Source organism: Theobroma umbraticum, unplaced genomic scaffold (assembly GCF_002168275.2).
Source record: "Theobroma umbraticum cultivar Fairchild unplaced genomic scaffold, ASM216827v3 scaffold_20.0, whole genome shotgun sequence".
Taxonomy (NCBI): domain Eukaryota; kingdom Viridiplantae; phylum Streptophyta; class Magnoliopsida; order Malvales; family Malvaceae; genus Theobroma; species Theobroma umbraticum.
Window position 1 is genome coordinate 779207 of NW_018397266.1, and position 11644 is coordinate 790850.

General features: G+C 36.9%; 3 protein-coding genes across 3 annotated transcripts in view; 1 reads left to right on the forward strand and 2 right to left on the reverse strand.

The window, feature by feature from the left end:
* Nucleotides 1-758: 758 nt before the first annotated feature.
* LOC110423434 (LRR receptor kinase SERL2-like) lies at nucleotides 759-3715 on the reverse strand. The gene is made up of 9 exons (XM_089784722.1): nucleotides 3583-3715; nucleotides 3363-3434; nucleotides 3141-3284; nucleotides 2942-3001; nucleotides 2708-2811; nucleotides 2248-2397; nucleotides 1808-2149; nucleotides 1303-1682; nucleotides 759-1180 (listed from the first exon to the last, which is right to left on the reverse strand). The coding sequence occupies exons 1-9, from the start codon at nucleotides 3702-3704 to the stop codon at nucleotides 953-955; spliced, it is 1602 nt and encodes a 533-aa protein (XP_089640848.1). The 5' UTR covers nucleotides 3705-3715; the 3' UTR covers nucleotides 759-952.
* Nucleotides 3716-5342: 1627 nt separating this feature from the next.
* Nucleotides 5343-8246, forward strand: LOC110423056 (F-box/RNI-like superfamily protein). The gene is made up of 5 exons (XM_021437162.2): nucleotides 5343-5482; nucleotides 5761-6573; nucleotides 6668-6826; nucleotides 6996-7539; nucleotides 8106-8246. Exons 2-4 carry the CDS (start codon nucleotides 5761-5763, stop codon nucleotides 7287-7289), a joined length of 1266 nt encoding a protein of 421 aa, XP_021292837.1. The 5' UTR covers nucleotides 5343-5482; the 3' UTR covers nucleotides 7290-7539; nucleotides 8106-8246.
* LOC110423435 (protein CLAVATA3 INSENSITIVE RECEPTOR KINASE 6-like) overlaps nucleotides 7759-11644 on the reverse strand; it is a 9473-nt gene continuing 5587 nt past the window's right edge. The window contains exons 11-21 of the mRNA XM_021437652.2: nucleotides 11263-11510; nucleotides 11002-11134; nucleotides 10780-10851; nucleotides 10558-10701; nucleotides 10367-10438; nucleotides 10207-10266; nucleotides 9976-10073; nucleotides 9577-9726; nucleotides 9129-9470; nucleotides 8531-8910; nucleotides 7759-8435 (exon numbers count right to left, since the gene is read on the reverse strand). Of these exons, the coding sequence (XP_021293327.1) occupies nucleotides 8115-8435; nucleotides 8531-8910; nucleotides 9129-9470; nucleotides 9577-9726; nucleotides 9976-10073; nucleotides 10207-10266; nucleotides 10367-10438; nucleotides 10558-10701; nucleotides 10780-10851; nucleotides 11002-11134; nucleotides 11263-11510 (2020 nt within the window). The 3' untranslated portion in view covers nucleotides 7759-8114. The remainder of the gene's footprint in view (nucleotides 8436-8530; nucleotides 8911-9128; nucleotides 9471-9576; nucleotides 9727-9975; nucleotides 10074-10206; nucleotides 10267-10366; nucleotides 10439-10557; nucleotides 10702-10779; nucleotides 10852-11001; nucleotides 11135-11262; nucleotides 11511-11644) is intronic.

Genomic DNA, 11644 nt, shown 5'->3' on the forward strand with positions numbered 1-11644 from the left:
AACATAGTGACCAGCCTTGACAAATATCACAGCTATTTTTTTGTCAAATCTTATCAACTGTCTTTTATGGTTTTGTAATAGTTATCTAGTCCACCAATCCTCTTAGTTTATGTGTGTATAATTAACTTGTAACTAAACTAAATCTAACTAAAACTATATATGTGTACTAGTTGTAGATGAAGTTTATGTGTATTTCTCTTTCAAAACACTTTTACAGCATTATGTGTTCGCTGGAACTTCTTGTTGGTAAGCTTATCACCTTCACAACCTTTCAACCTGTGAAATTGATTTTAAGAATATATATATATATATTTTTTGATATTTGGTTGTAGTACATGTGTGATAACTCATGTTATATGGGATATGAACTTGATTGTTAAAATTTATATAAAAATTTAAGTTAATCACTACTAGTAATTTGAATTTAAATTTTTTAAAATCTGATTTAAAAATTATTAAACCAGTAATATTTGTACCTGGATTGTTACGACTTGTCTAAAGTCTATACTGCCTTTTGCTTGATTAGAAGCTCTCCAAACTTGAGAAAGCTCAAAGTCGAGGTTAGCTCGTTGTTATAGTATTATTAATGTCGATGTTGGTCCCTTGTTAATCTTCTTATTAGTAGTTTTTCTTGGGGGAGGAATCGTTCAATTATGAAGAACCATCACATGATTCTTTGCATCAGCTTCGAGAAGTAGAGCAAACTAACTTCAATGGTAAAATTTATGAATTAGATATGATTAGGTTTCTATTGATCAGATCATTGACAGTGAAGAAAATTGTTATTCAGCCCCGAAGCTGAAATCACATAACTGGATCCTGATGAGGAGAAACCTCCTTACATTTTCCCTATATAGTACACTGTTTTCCATTCCCAAGTTAGCTTTTTATGGAAGATTTTACTACCAGAGAGTATCCGAAGAGACTATCCCGATGAGGAAAACTCCCCAGCTCAGCAACATTCTTCTTCAACCGTTTGAGAATCTTTTTCTGTATCTGCTAATATGTTTCCTTCAAGAATTTGAAGCACTTCAGACATCTTTGGTCTATGATTTGGATGGTGTTGGGTACAAGAAAGCGACAGCTCAATCATTCTCTCAAGGTCAATCTGATCGTAGTTGTTTTCCAAGCCCTTGTCTATTAGCTCATCAAACCTTTTTTCCTTGTAAATTTTGTTCACCTGCAATAACGATATGAGTAATTGAATCCATGGAGAAAGAAAGGGAGCATTTGAAATTCGGAAGCTATTCAGATTTCAAACCCAAGAATCATTTAAAGTGCAAGAAGATCTCTGCTGCTTACCCAATCAATCATTGCCCTTTCCTCAATATCCATTTCCCCAAACTGTGAAGGTCTTTGGCCTGTCATTAATTCAAGTAAAAGAACTCGGAAAGCGAATACATCAGTTCTATCAGAGGCCTGACCAGTTGACAAATATTCTGGAGCAATGTACCCTATAGTTCCCCTCACAGCCGTTGTCACATGAGAATCCTGGTGTTCCATCAGCTTAACTAGACCAAAATCCCCCACAACAGCCTCGAACTGATCATCAAGCAGCACGTTTGCAGCCTTAACGTCCCTGTGAATGATCTTAGGGTCACACTGCTCGTGAAGGTATAATAGTCCCCTCGCTGTGCCAAGGGCAATTCTTTTTCTTGTCCTCCAATCCAGGGCTGGTTTGCCTGCAAGACATCAAGAGAAGGAACTATGAAGTAAACTATAAATAGCCATTTATTCATTACAAAATGTAGCAAAATCAAAGCAAGTGCTTCAATTGTAGCAGAAAAAAAAAATACTTCTATGTTACCTTTGAGACGGGAAGCAACACTCCCATTAGACATAAAGGGATAAACTAAGAGCCTCTCTGTTGCTGTCATACAAAATCCATAGAGTTGTAGAAGGTTCCTGTGCACTGCTAAACTGATAATCTTTACTTCAGCTTGAAACTGGGTTTCCCATCCAGCAGCATTTCCATCTATGAGCCTTTTAACTGCTACAACTGTCCCATCTTTAAGACGTCCTTTGTAGACATTCCCAAATCCACCCCTGCCCAGTATGTTTTTGCTGCTGAAGTTGTTTGTGGCAATCACAAGATCTTGGAAAGGGAGCCTCTTCAAGTTCCCAATGGATTCTTCTTCCTCGTTTGTGGCTAATAATATTCAAAGAAACAGACAGAGCTTACCTGACATGTCAAGATTTTTAACTTTACTTTCAATAAACAAAAAGGGGAAGAGAGAAAAAATTCACCATTGGCATTGAAGAATATTTGCTGCTTGTGTCTCAGCCGTCTCAGAAAAAGGAAAATAAACACCAAAACTAGTAGGAAGGTGTAGCTTAGGCCGGAGCCAAATGCTAAAGCAATTGCGTGGCTTTTGGGTTTTCCAGAAGGTTGTGAGTCTAACAAGTAAAAAGCACAGAAATATGATGTCAGATTAAAGAATCAGACAATCATACAAATTTGGGAGAAACCATATCAATGTGGAATTAGAATTTCTAAACAGAACCGGAAAGTAACATAATCTTAAGGCAGGTGATAGGATGCATATAAAAATCTTAAATTCTAGATAGGGTGACTTAAATCGTGAATTTTACACTAAAGTCAAAAGGTCGGTGATTATGGTTTGAAAAAGAATTAACACAACCTTTTGAGCAAAACTTCAAGATAAGGACAAACTGAAGAAATAATAAGTGGGAGAACTGTTCCTACTTTGTGAATTATTCAAGGAAAAAGAAATTGGCATCGGTCTTGGTCTTGGTCCGGAACAGTCTTGCTCACTCCCTGTGGCACAGATCAATGGGTTTCCGACAGTGCTGTGTCAACTTAAAAAATATGTAAGCAAATAATAAATAGACAAAATAGTACTAAAAGTTATATAGTTGTATTGCTTGTTATAAACATTGTAAACACAGGACACAAAAGCTAACTCTCGGAGTAACTTACTAGAATGTTTTTGCATAGAACCCCGGCATAGGACCACTCAAATTATTGAAAGACAAGTCCCTGGAAAATTTAACAGATCCCACATATTGGTAACCAAGAAAATCCATTATTAGATTCAAACTGATTCAAGTAAATAACTGTCATTCAGGAAAAAAAAAATGTGCTAAAGGATAGACAATATTTCCATATATATACTTACAGGTATTGGAGGCTTTTTACTTGGGACAGACTGCTGGGAATTTGACCAGAGAAGGAGTTGTTAGAAAGATCAAGTGTGTTAAGCTTGGGAAGCTTCCCTAATTCAGAGGGTATATGTCCTGATATATTGTTATCATGTAGGAGCCTGCAAAACTTTCATTTAAGATACAAGGCACTCTAGCTATAGCTAGCACAATTTGTCTGATGAGAATTTGATACTCACACGTACTGGAGATTTGTCAAGTTTCCAATGGTAGGTGCAAGAGTACCAGACAAATTCTGGCTTGGAGCTCCTCTGAAACAAAATCATTTCAACCACATCACTGTATCTTCCCTAGTCTTTACTAAAGTACTGGAATATAAGTATTTATCTTTTTGTGTATTGTGTTTGTCTTTCCAAGTTTCGGTGAGTGAATATTTTGGCTGCTTTAAGTACTACTTACAGCCCAACGACTAGACCATCAGGACTGCAAGTGATATAACTCCAACCGCATGGATCAAGGGCTTCTTCATCCCAATGGTCAAGAACCCCAAGAGGATCCACCAGGAAATTCTTAATGCCCATTAAAGCTTGCACTAAGAAAATTTCGAAAGAAAAAAAAAAGGTTACTTCACAATTCAAATTTTAAAACTTCTTCGAGTATCATATATATATATATGAGAAGGAACTGCGGTTACCTTCAAAATTGACACCCATTGATGATAACAATGCAGACACAGAGGTGCAGAAGCAGAACAAGATCACACCATATAAAACAGATTTCTCTTTCCAGGATTTCATTGATCAGGTGCATGCAGCTCGGACAACAGGCAAGGGAACTAAAAAAATCTAAGATCAGCTTCTTTATATAGCAGGAAGTAGGTGAGATGCTGATAAGAATTGCGAGGAAGATTCAAGAAAGCCAATCCTTTACTGGGCTTGTTTCGTTATATGTAGTGTTTACATCTCGAGCCAAGCCTCCCATGCAATCTTAGCATGCTTTCATCTTAACCAAATTCCTAACACAACATTATATAAGCCAGGTGAAACCGATGTCACCTCTCTCTCTCTCTTCGGCATTGTTTGGAACCTTGGTGTGTTGGGACAGACAGCACTAGAAGACAGGAATTCTTGGAAGCTTCAACACTATCCTGAATGAATAAAGCTCATCCATGATTCTTCAACGTGAATTGTTAAATATTCTGCTAATTACCTTTCCATTTATGCGGACTTACTGACCACCTTTAGCTGCATCACTAGCAAAAGCAGCCACATTGGCCCACTTCTGACTTAATTGGTCTCAAGAATAAATTCGTGATTTGATTGTTAAACGTATGGAAAAGGAAATGCCATAGGATTGATTAACTCCATACATAAGCGACCACTGCATATATGATAATGAGGGTTTACAAGCTAAAACCTATTCTAAATGAAGGATGAAGAGTGAAAGATGAGGGTAAGCAATGAAAATATCATCATCAATCAACAAGGAAACTAAAGTTGTTTAATTAGTTCATTTTTCATTTTTATCATTCACTCTTATCTTTCAATATAGTAAATGAAATAAGATAAACTAATACACTGCTAATATTAAATACTGTCATTTTATTAGTTTTATGAAATTTTCAATAATAATTTATGAAGTAGTTATCCAATTATTGTTTAGAAAATAAAGCAAATTTCTAAACTTTAATAAAAAAAAATATTTAACAACAAATATGATAAGCATGACCTAATCTATATCTATTTTTTATATAGATAATATAATATTGGATTACACGATGAGAGGTCACCCTCTCACATATTTCCAGCCAAACCCTAAATTAAAAAAAAATTAAGTTAAATACCCAAACTTGAACGTAAGTCTAAATGAGTCGAAGATTTATTTTTTATGTTAATTTAAAAATTATGCTTCGTTTTTATAAATTGAAAACAATTTTCAAGTTTTTAAGTTTATTTTTTGTTAATTATTAGATGATTTTCACTGGACCATCCCATTTTCTATCAATCAAATATAAAAAAAATAAAAAATGAAAACCAATTTTATGTAAGTATGAGAAAAATAAAAGGAAAACAGAAATAAGTATGAGTATTTAAAGAAGGGCCCAAACATTGCCAGAACTCTTTAAGTCTGAATGGACCGCCAACCCAAACATAAAGAAGACTGTTCACTTGGAACGCAGACTCCAGTTAAAGCACAAAACATTACGACACCCCACCCAACAAATTGGTAAAAGCTTCAACCTTGCAAGCATTTTTACATCTCTAACTGGAGAATCTGATGAGAGAGATAAAGAGGAAGAACAAGACAGCTCGTCTATAAGGAAACTTAGTTCTCCTTCTGGGTTTTCGAATTATCACAGGTTAGCTCTTTTTTTCTCACTTTTTTTTTGGTCTCATATATTCACCTTTTTGCCACCCGGTTCTTTCAGTTTTATTTGATCCATCACTTATGATCGGTTTCTTCTTCACTGATGGAAAGAATTAGGAAATCCCAATATATTTTTTTTAATCCTAAATGACCCCCAATGATAGGCATGAAAAGTTAATAAATTTGGTCTTTTTATTGAAGCTAAAATTACCGAGACATAGAATAGGCTATATTTCGATCAATTCATTGATATATACTTAAATTATCCAGATGGATGATGTTTCCTGTCCGGATTTAATAAGTGATTTGCCTCAAAGCATTATAGAGAGTATCCTTACGCGTTTACCAATACGGGATGCTGTCAGGACTAGCATTTTATCAAGTAAATGGAGGTACAAGTGGGCAACGATTACTCAACTTGTGTTTGATGAGAAATGTGTGGATTTATCGAATGATCGACGTGAATTTGAGGATAGTCTTGTAAAATTCATCACTCGAGCTCTTTTTCTTCACCAAGGACCAATTCACAAGTTCCAGCTTACGACTACGTACTTCCAATGCTGCCCGGATATTGATCAATGGTTACTTTTCCTGTCGAGGAATGATATCAAAGAGTTGGTTCTTGAATTGGGAGAAGGAGAGTGGTTTAGAGTTCCTTCTTGTCTTTTTAATTGTAGAAAGCTGACCCGTTTGGAGCTTTTTCGTTGTGAATTGGATCCGCCACCGAGTTTTACAGGATTCTTGTGCTTGAAGAGTCTCAATCTTCACCAGGTTTTGGTTTCACCTGAGGCAATTGAAAGTCTTATATCTAGTTGCCCTCTTCTTGAGAGCTTGGCATTGTCTTACTTTGATAGTTTAGCTCTCACTATCCGTGCTCCAAATCTAAAGTATTTGTGCCTGGAAGGTGAATTTAAAGACATTTGTCTTGAAAATACCCCCCTTTTAGTTGCAATGTCAGTGGCTATGTATATGACTGATGACATAGCTGAACACTTTGAGCAAAGTTCAGGGTGCAACTTTAACAGGTTTCTTGGTGGTGTACCTCGTCTTGAGAGGCTCATTGGGCACATATACTTCACAAAGGTAAACTATCTTGCATTTCTAATTTGGTTTGTAAAGTCGATTTTGTTTGTAGTTGCTCCAAGGTACTGTCAGTTTAATGTTTATCTGTCTTAAGTATTTGAGCGTAGGTGATGACCCTGGAAGACTTCCTATTACGTATAACTATCTAAAAGTAGTAGAATTGTATCAAGTGAGTTTCGAAGATATGAAGGAGATACTCGTGGTTCTTCGCTTGATTACGAACACTCCTAATTTAAAGGAACTTCAAATTTCGGTGAGTGTTGTAGGTAGTTGTTGGCCTTCCCCAGCACCCCCCACCCCCCTTCGTCTTTATATTTTCATTGACGGTTGATATTGTTGTCTTTTTCTACTTCGTACACTACCTTATGGTGAATCATTCAAGATCCAAGGTGATCCTGTTCTCTCTGCATTGTTTTCTTTAGGGTTCCTCAAACACGCTAGCTGCTATTGATGCACCTGATTTGGATTTCTGGGACGAAAAATGCCCTACAGATTGCACATTGAAACAACTCAAAGTTGTGAAGATGACAGATATGTCTGGTGTGCCACATGAGATGGAGTTCATCAAATTTCTTCTTGCAAATTCACCTGCACTTGAGACAATGAGCATTTCACCTTGTGTATATATTATGGATGGAAGAATTAATATGTTAATTGAGCTGTTGAGGTTTCGACGGGCTTCTGCTCAAGCAGAAATTTTGTTCATTCAAGATTAAGCATCGTGGGTCTGTTTATAAAGAACAATTATTTTGCCCCACCATCTGCTAATTCCTTTTCTTTCTTTTGGAATCTCAAAGAACAGCTGGGCTCCAATTGCAATTTTTTGTATCATATTCTTTGGAAATGTGAATAATAACATTACTGAGCAAATTGATATTGTCTATAATGTTCAAGTGAAGTGATTGATCAGGACATGGTGGATGCTTATAGGGGAAAGCTTGGAAATAACCTGGAGAAATTCAAGCAGTAAGTCACTTCCAGATTTGTACTGAGAATATATGATTTTCTAGAGTATCATGATTCATGTGTAGTTCTATTAGTATTTCCTCCTTTAGGCTAAAAACTTGTGTTATGAATATTACGATACCATCACATGTACATGCACACATTGAACACATGCAGGCACTGATACATGCACATAGATACACCCATGGTTTTATGCAGATAAAACCTAATATAAAACTTGGGATTTCTAGTGATAAATGCCACTGATAGCCCTTGAAACTGCCTGACAGTTGTGGCATTAAATTTTAGAGAGCAAATAAAATTCATTTTGGAAGCATATTTATTACAAGTGACTCACAGTAAAACATCTCCAGAAAATTCTTCACTCACCAGTAGCAGGAAATGTAACACTCAACCTAAAAGTCAGTTTTTTTTAAAATCCAAATCTGTACAATCAGAAATGAGACAGATTTAGAGTTTTCAGTATTATAATACTATACAACACGTTCATTTAAACACATTCCTGTCCTAAGATGCATTTGAGGTTTCTTCTTTTAAACAATTTATGATTCTCTCCCCTCTCTCAGAGGTGCATGTCATCTTGGTCCAGAGAGCTCCATTGCTTGAACCAGCAAGGAAGAGTCATCGGTAAGATCAGAGTATCTCTCTGAAGAGGAGAATTCATTGGCTCTGGACCTGGTTGCTTCAGCTCTCTGGGATGCTTCCCACTTCTCGGCAAGGCCATCACCTTCTAGCATGCGAACTACTTCTGACATCTTGGGTCTGTGACTTGGAAGGTATTGAGTGCATAGAAGAGCCACTTGAACCATTTCTTCTAGCTCAATCCTATCATAATTGTTTTTCAGGTCCTTGTCAACTAACATCTCAAGTTTCTTTTCTAGGTGAATTTTTCTTACCTGCATATAATAATAATAACCAGGTACATCAGATTTCTGCAATTTGATTCTTTGTGAGAATAGTCTGACAAGTAAAATTTCTTTAATCAGCTCACCCAGTCAAGCATGGCTCCTTTCTGGTTAGCTGTCTTCCCGAATTCGAGAGCTCTCAGTCCAGAGATCAGCTCAAGTAGAAGGATACCAAACCCAAAAACATCTGTTTTCTCAGAGGACTGGCCAGTTGATAGATATTCCGGGGCTATGTGTCCCACGGTGCCTCTCACAGCTGTTGTCACATGGGAATCCCGGTGATCCAGCAACTTTGCCAATCCAAAATCTCCAACAATGGCCTCACAGTAATCATCAAGAAGTATATTTGCAGCCTTAACATCCCTATGAATTATCTTTGGGTCACACTGCTCGTGCAAGTACAATAATCCCCTAGCTGCTCCTAAAGCAATTCGTTTCCTTGTTCCCCAATCCAAGGCTGGTTTGGCTGCAAGGACAGAACTTACAATATTATTCTCTGGTAAAATTTGCCTTATTTAAGATTGGGGACAAATCAACATGCCATTGCATCTTATACTATTGGAGTATGCATCTGTTATATACTTCAGTGTTATGATTGTTAGTTCTTAAGACTCCATAATTCGGGGGATTAGATCTTATCAGTCGTGCGTTGTAATAGAGTAGCAATGTTTGCTGTTGCATTACCTTTGAGTCGAGAAGCAACACTACCATTGGACATGTAGGGATAAACCAAAAGTCTCTCTGTCGGTGTCATGCAAAATCCATAGAGCCGAAGGAGGTTGCGGTGAACTGCTAGGCTTATCATCTCGACTTCAGTCTGAAATTGGATTTCGCCTCCAATGGCATTTCCATCTTTAAGCCTTTTCACAGCTACTGCGGTTCCATCCTGGAGATACCCTTTATATACGTTTCCAAAACCTCCTTTACCAACCAAGTTCTTGCTGCTGAAGTTGTTAGTTGCTACCTGAAGTTCCTTGAAAGGGAACCTCTTCAAGTTTCCAAGGCAAACTTCTTCCCGATGTTGTTCTGAAATGTTCAAAAGAGTGTTTTTTATGGAGACAAATTACCCCCTTCTTATAAACAACATGCTTTTTTCAATGCAAGTATATTTATTTTTTCAGTTTACACTAACCATTAACATCAAAGAATATTTGCTGCTTGTGTCTTTGCCTGCACCAAAGAAGTAAACCAAATCCAAGAATAAGCAGACAGATGCAGCCTAGGCTTGAGCCAAAGGCTAAAACAATTTGGTGGCTTTTGGGTCTTCCAGAAGGTTGTGAGCCTAACAAGCACCGCAAAATTTTGTCAGCTTAACAGATTTAAACAATTGTACAAATTTTGAGAGAATATCAATATGGAATGTAACATAATCTTAAAGCAGGTGATAGGGTACATGTAGAAATCTTAAATTCTAGATGGGGGACATAAGTCATGAATTTTACACTAAAGTCAAAAGGTAGGTGCTTAATGGTTAGAAAAAGAATTAACACAGCTTTTTGAGCAGAACTTCAAAAGGGAGAACTGTTCTTACTTTGTGAATTATTTAAGGAAAAAGACATTGGCATTGGTCTTGTTCTGGAGCAGTCTTGCTCCTTCCCTGTGGCACAGATCAATGGGTTTCCGACAATGCTGTGTCAACTAAAAAATTGTGTTAGCAAATAATAAGTGGACAAAAATAGTACTAAAAAGTTATATAGTTACATCTTTTGTTTTATACATGGTAAAACACAGGACACCAAAGCTAACTCTAGGAGTAACTTACTTGAATGTTTTTGCATAGAACCACGGCATAGGACCACTCAAATTATTGAAAGACAAGTCCCTGGAAAATTCAGTAGATTCCACTTATTGGTAACCCTTACTGTAACATGCATCATTTTGGAAAGAAAACTAACTGGCATTCATGGGATTACGAGAATTACAGGAAAGTAAGCTGAGTCATGTTTGCCAAGGAGGGAGGTACTGGTCCTGAGAGGCTGTTATTATTCAGCCTCCTGATACAAATTTAAAGAAAACCCATTATTACTTTCAAACTGATTCAAATAAATAACTGTAATTCAGGAAAACAAAAAATGTGCTAAAGCATAGACAATATTTCAATATATATACTTACAGGTATTGGAGGCCTTTTACATGGGACAGACTGCTGGGAATTTGACCTGAGAAGGAGTTGCAAGAAAGATCAAGTGTGTTAAGCTTGGGAAGCTTCCCTAATTCGGAGGGTATATGTCCTGATATATTGTTATCCTGAAGGAGCCTGCAAAACTTTCATTTAAGATACAACGCACTCTAACTATAGTTAGCACAATTTGTCTGATGAAAATTTGATACCCACACATGCTGGAGATTTGTCAAGTTTCCAATGGTCGGTGCAAGAGTACCAGACAAATTCTGGCTTGGAGCTCCTCTGCAACAAAATCATTACAACCACATCACTGTATCGTCCCTAGTCTTTAGTAAAGTACTAGAAGATAACTACTTATCTTTTTGTGTGTATTGTGTTTGTGTTTCCAAGTTTGAATGAGTGTATGTTTTGGTTGCTTTCAGTACTACTTACAGGCCAACGACTAGACCATCAGGAGTGCAAGTGACCATACTCCAGCTACATGGATCAACAGCAGCCTCATCCCAATTGTCAAGAACCCCATGAGGATCAACCAGAAAATTTTTTATGCCCATTAAAGCTTGCACTGAAGAAAAGAAGAAAATTCAAAGAAACAAGAAAAAGGTTCATTTCCTGATTAAAATTTCCTTCTATGCATTCAATTTCAAAAGACAACGATGTGTTTTCTTCCAATTATAAGCAAAGGTCAGTTACCTTCAAAGTTGACACCTTTTGCTGAAAGCAATCCACATGCAGAAGTCCACAAGCAGAGCAGGGCTACACAACACAAAACAAACTTCTCTTTCCTGAATTCCATTGTCTCAGTTGCAGCTCCAAGAAAGCTAACCAGCTTCTTTTGTATGGAGGGAACCAAGGAAGCAGGTAAGGAGCTGGTAGAAGGTTTGTAAGCAGAGATCCAAAGTGAAGTAATGCTTAAGTAGGATTGTTGTTGTTTTATGCAATGTTTACATCAGTGAAAGTCCCCATGGTTCCTATACAAGAATAGAATTTGCACTCACTCTCAACTTTCTGTGAAACTCAGAACCAACAGCCAAGAAAACCAGAGAGTTTGGATAGTTTTAAAAAAAAAAAAACA

Excerpts from the sequence above, each read along its gene's own strand:
- LOC110423434 (XM_089784722.1), bottom strand. The coding sequence starts at position 3,704 with ATGGGCATTAAGAATTTCCTGGTGGATCCTCTTGGGGTTCTTGACCAT. Across the intron at positions 2,398-2,707 it reads TTCCTTGAATAATTCACAAA|ACTCACAACCTTCTGGAAAA; the intron begins GTAGGAACAGTT and ends TTTACTTGTTAG. Across the intron at positions 1,683-1,807 it reads TGTTGCTTCCCGTCTCAAAG|GCAAACCAGCCCTGGATTGG; the intron begins GTAACATAGAAG and ends GATGTCTTGCAG.
- LOC110423056 (XM_021437162.2), top strand. The coding sequence starts at position 5,761 with ATGGATGATGTTTCCTGTCCGGATTTAATAAGTGATTTGCCTCAAAGC. Across the intron at positions 6,574-6,667 it reads GGCACATATACTTCACAAAG|TATTTGAGCGTAGGTGATGA; the intron begins GTAAACTATCTT and ends ATCTGTCTTAAG. Across the intron at positions 6,827-6,995 it reads TAAAGGAACTTCAAATTTCG|GGTTCCTCAAACACGCTAGC; the intron begins GTGAGTGTTGTA and ends TGTTTTCTTTAG.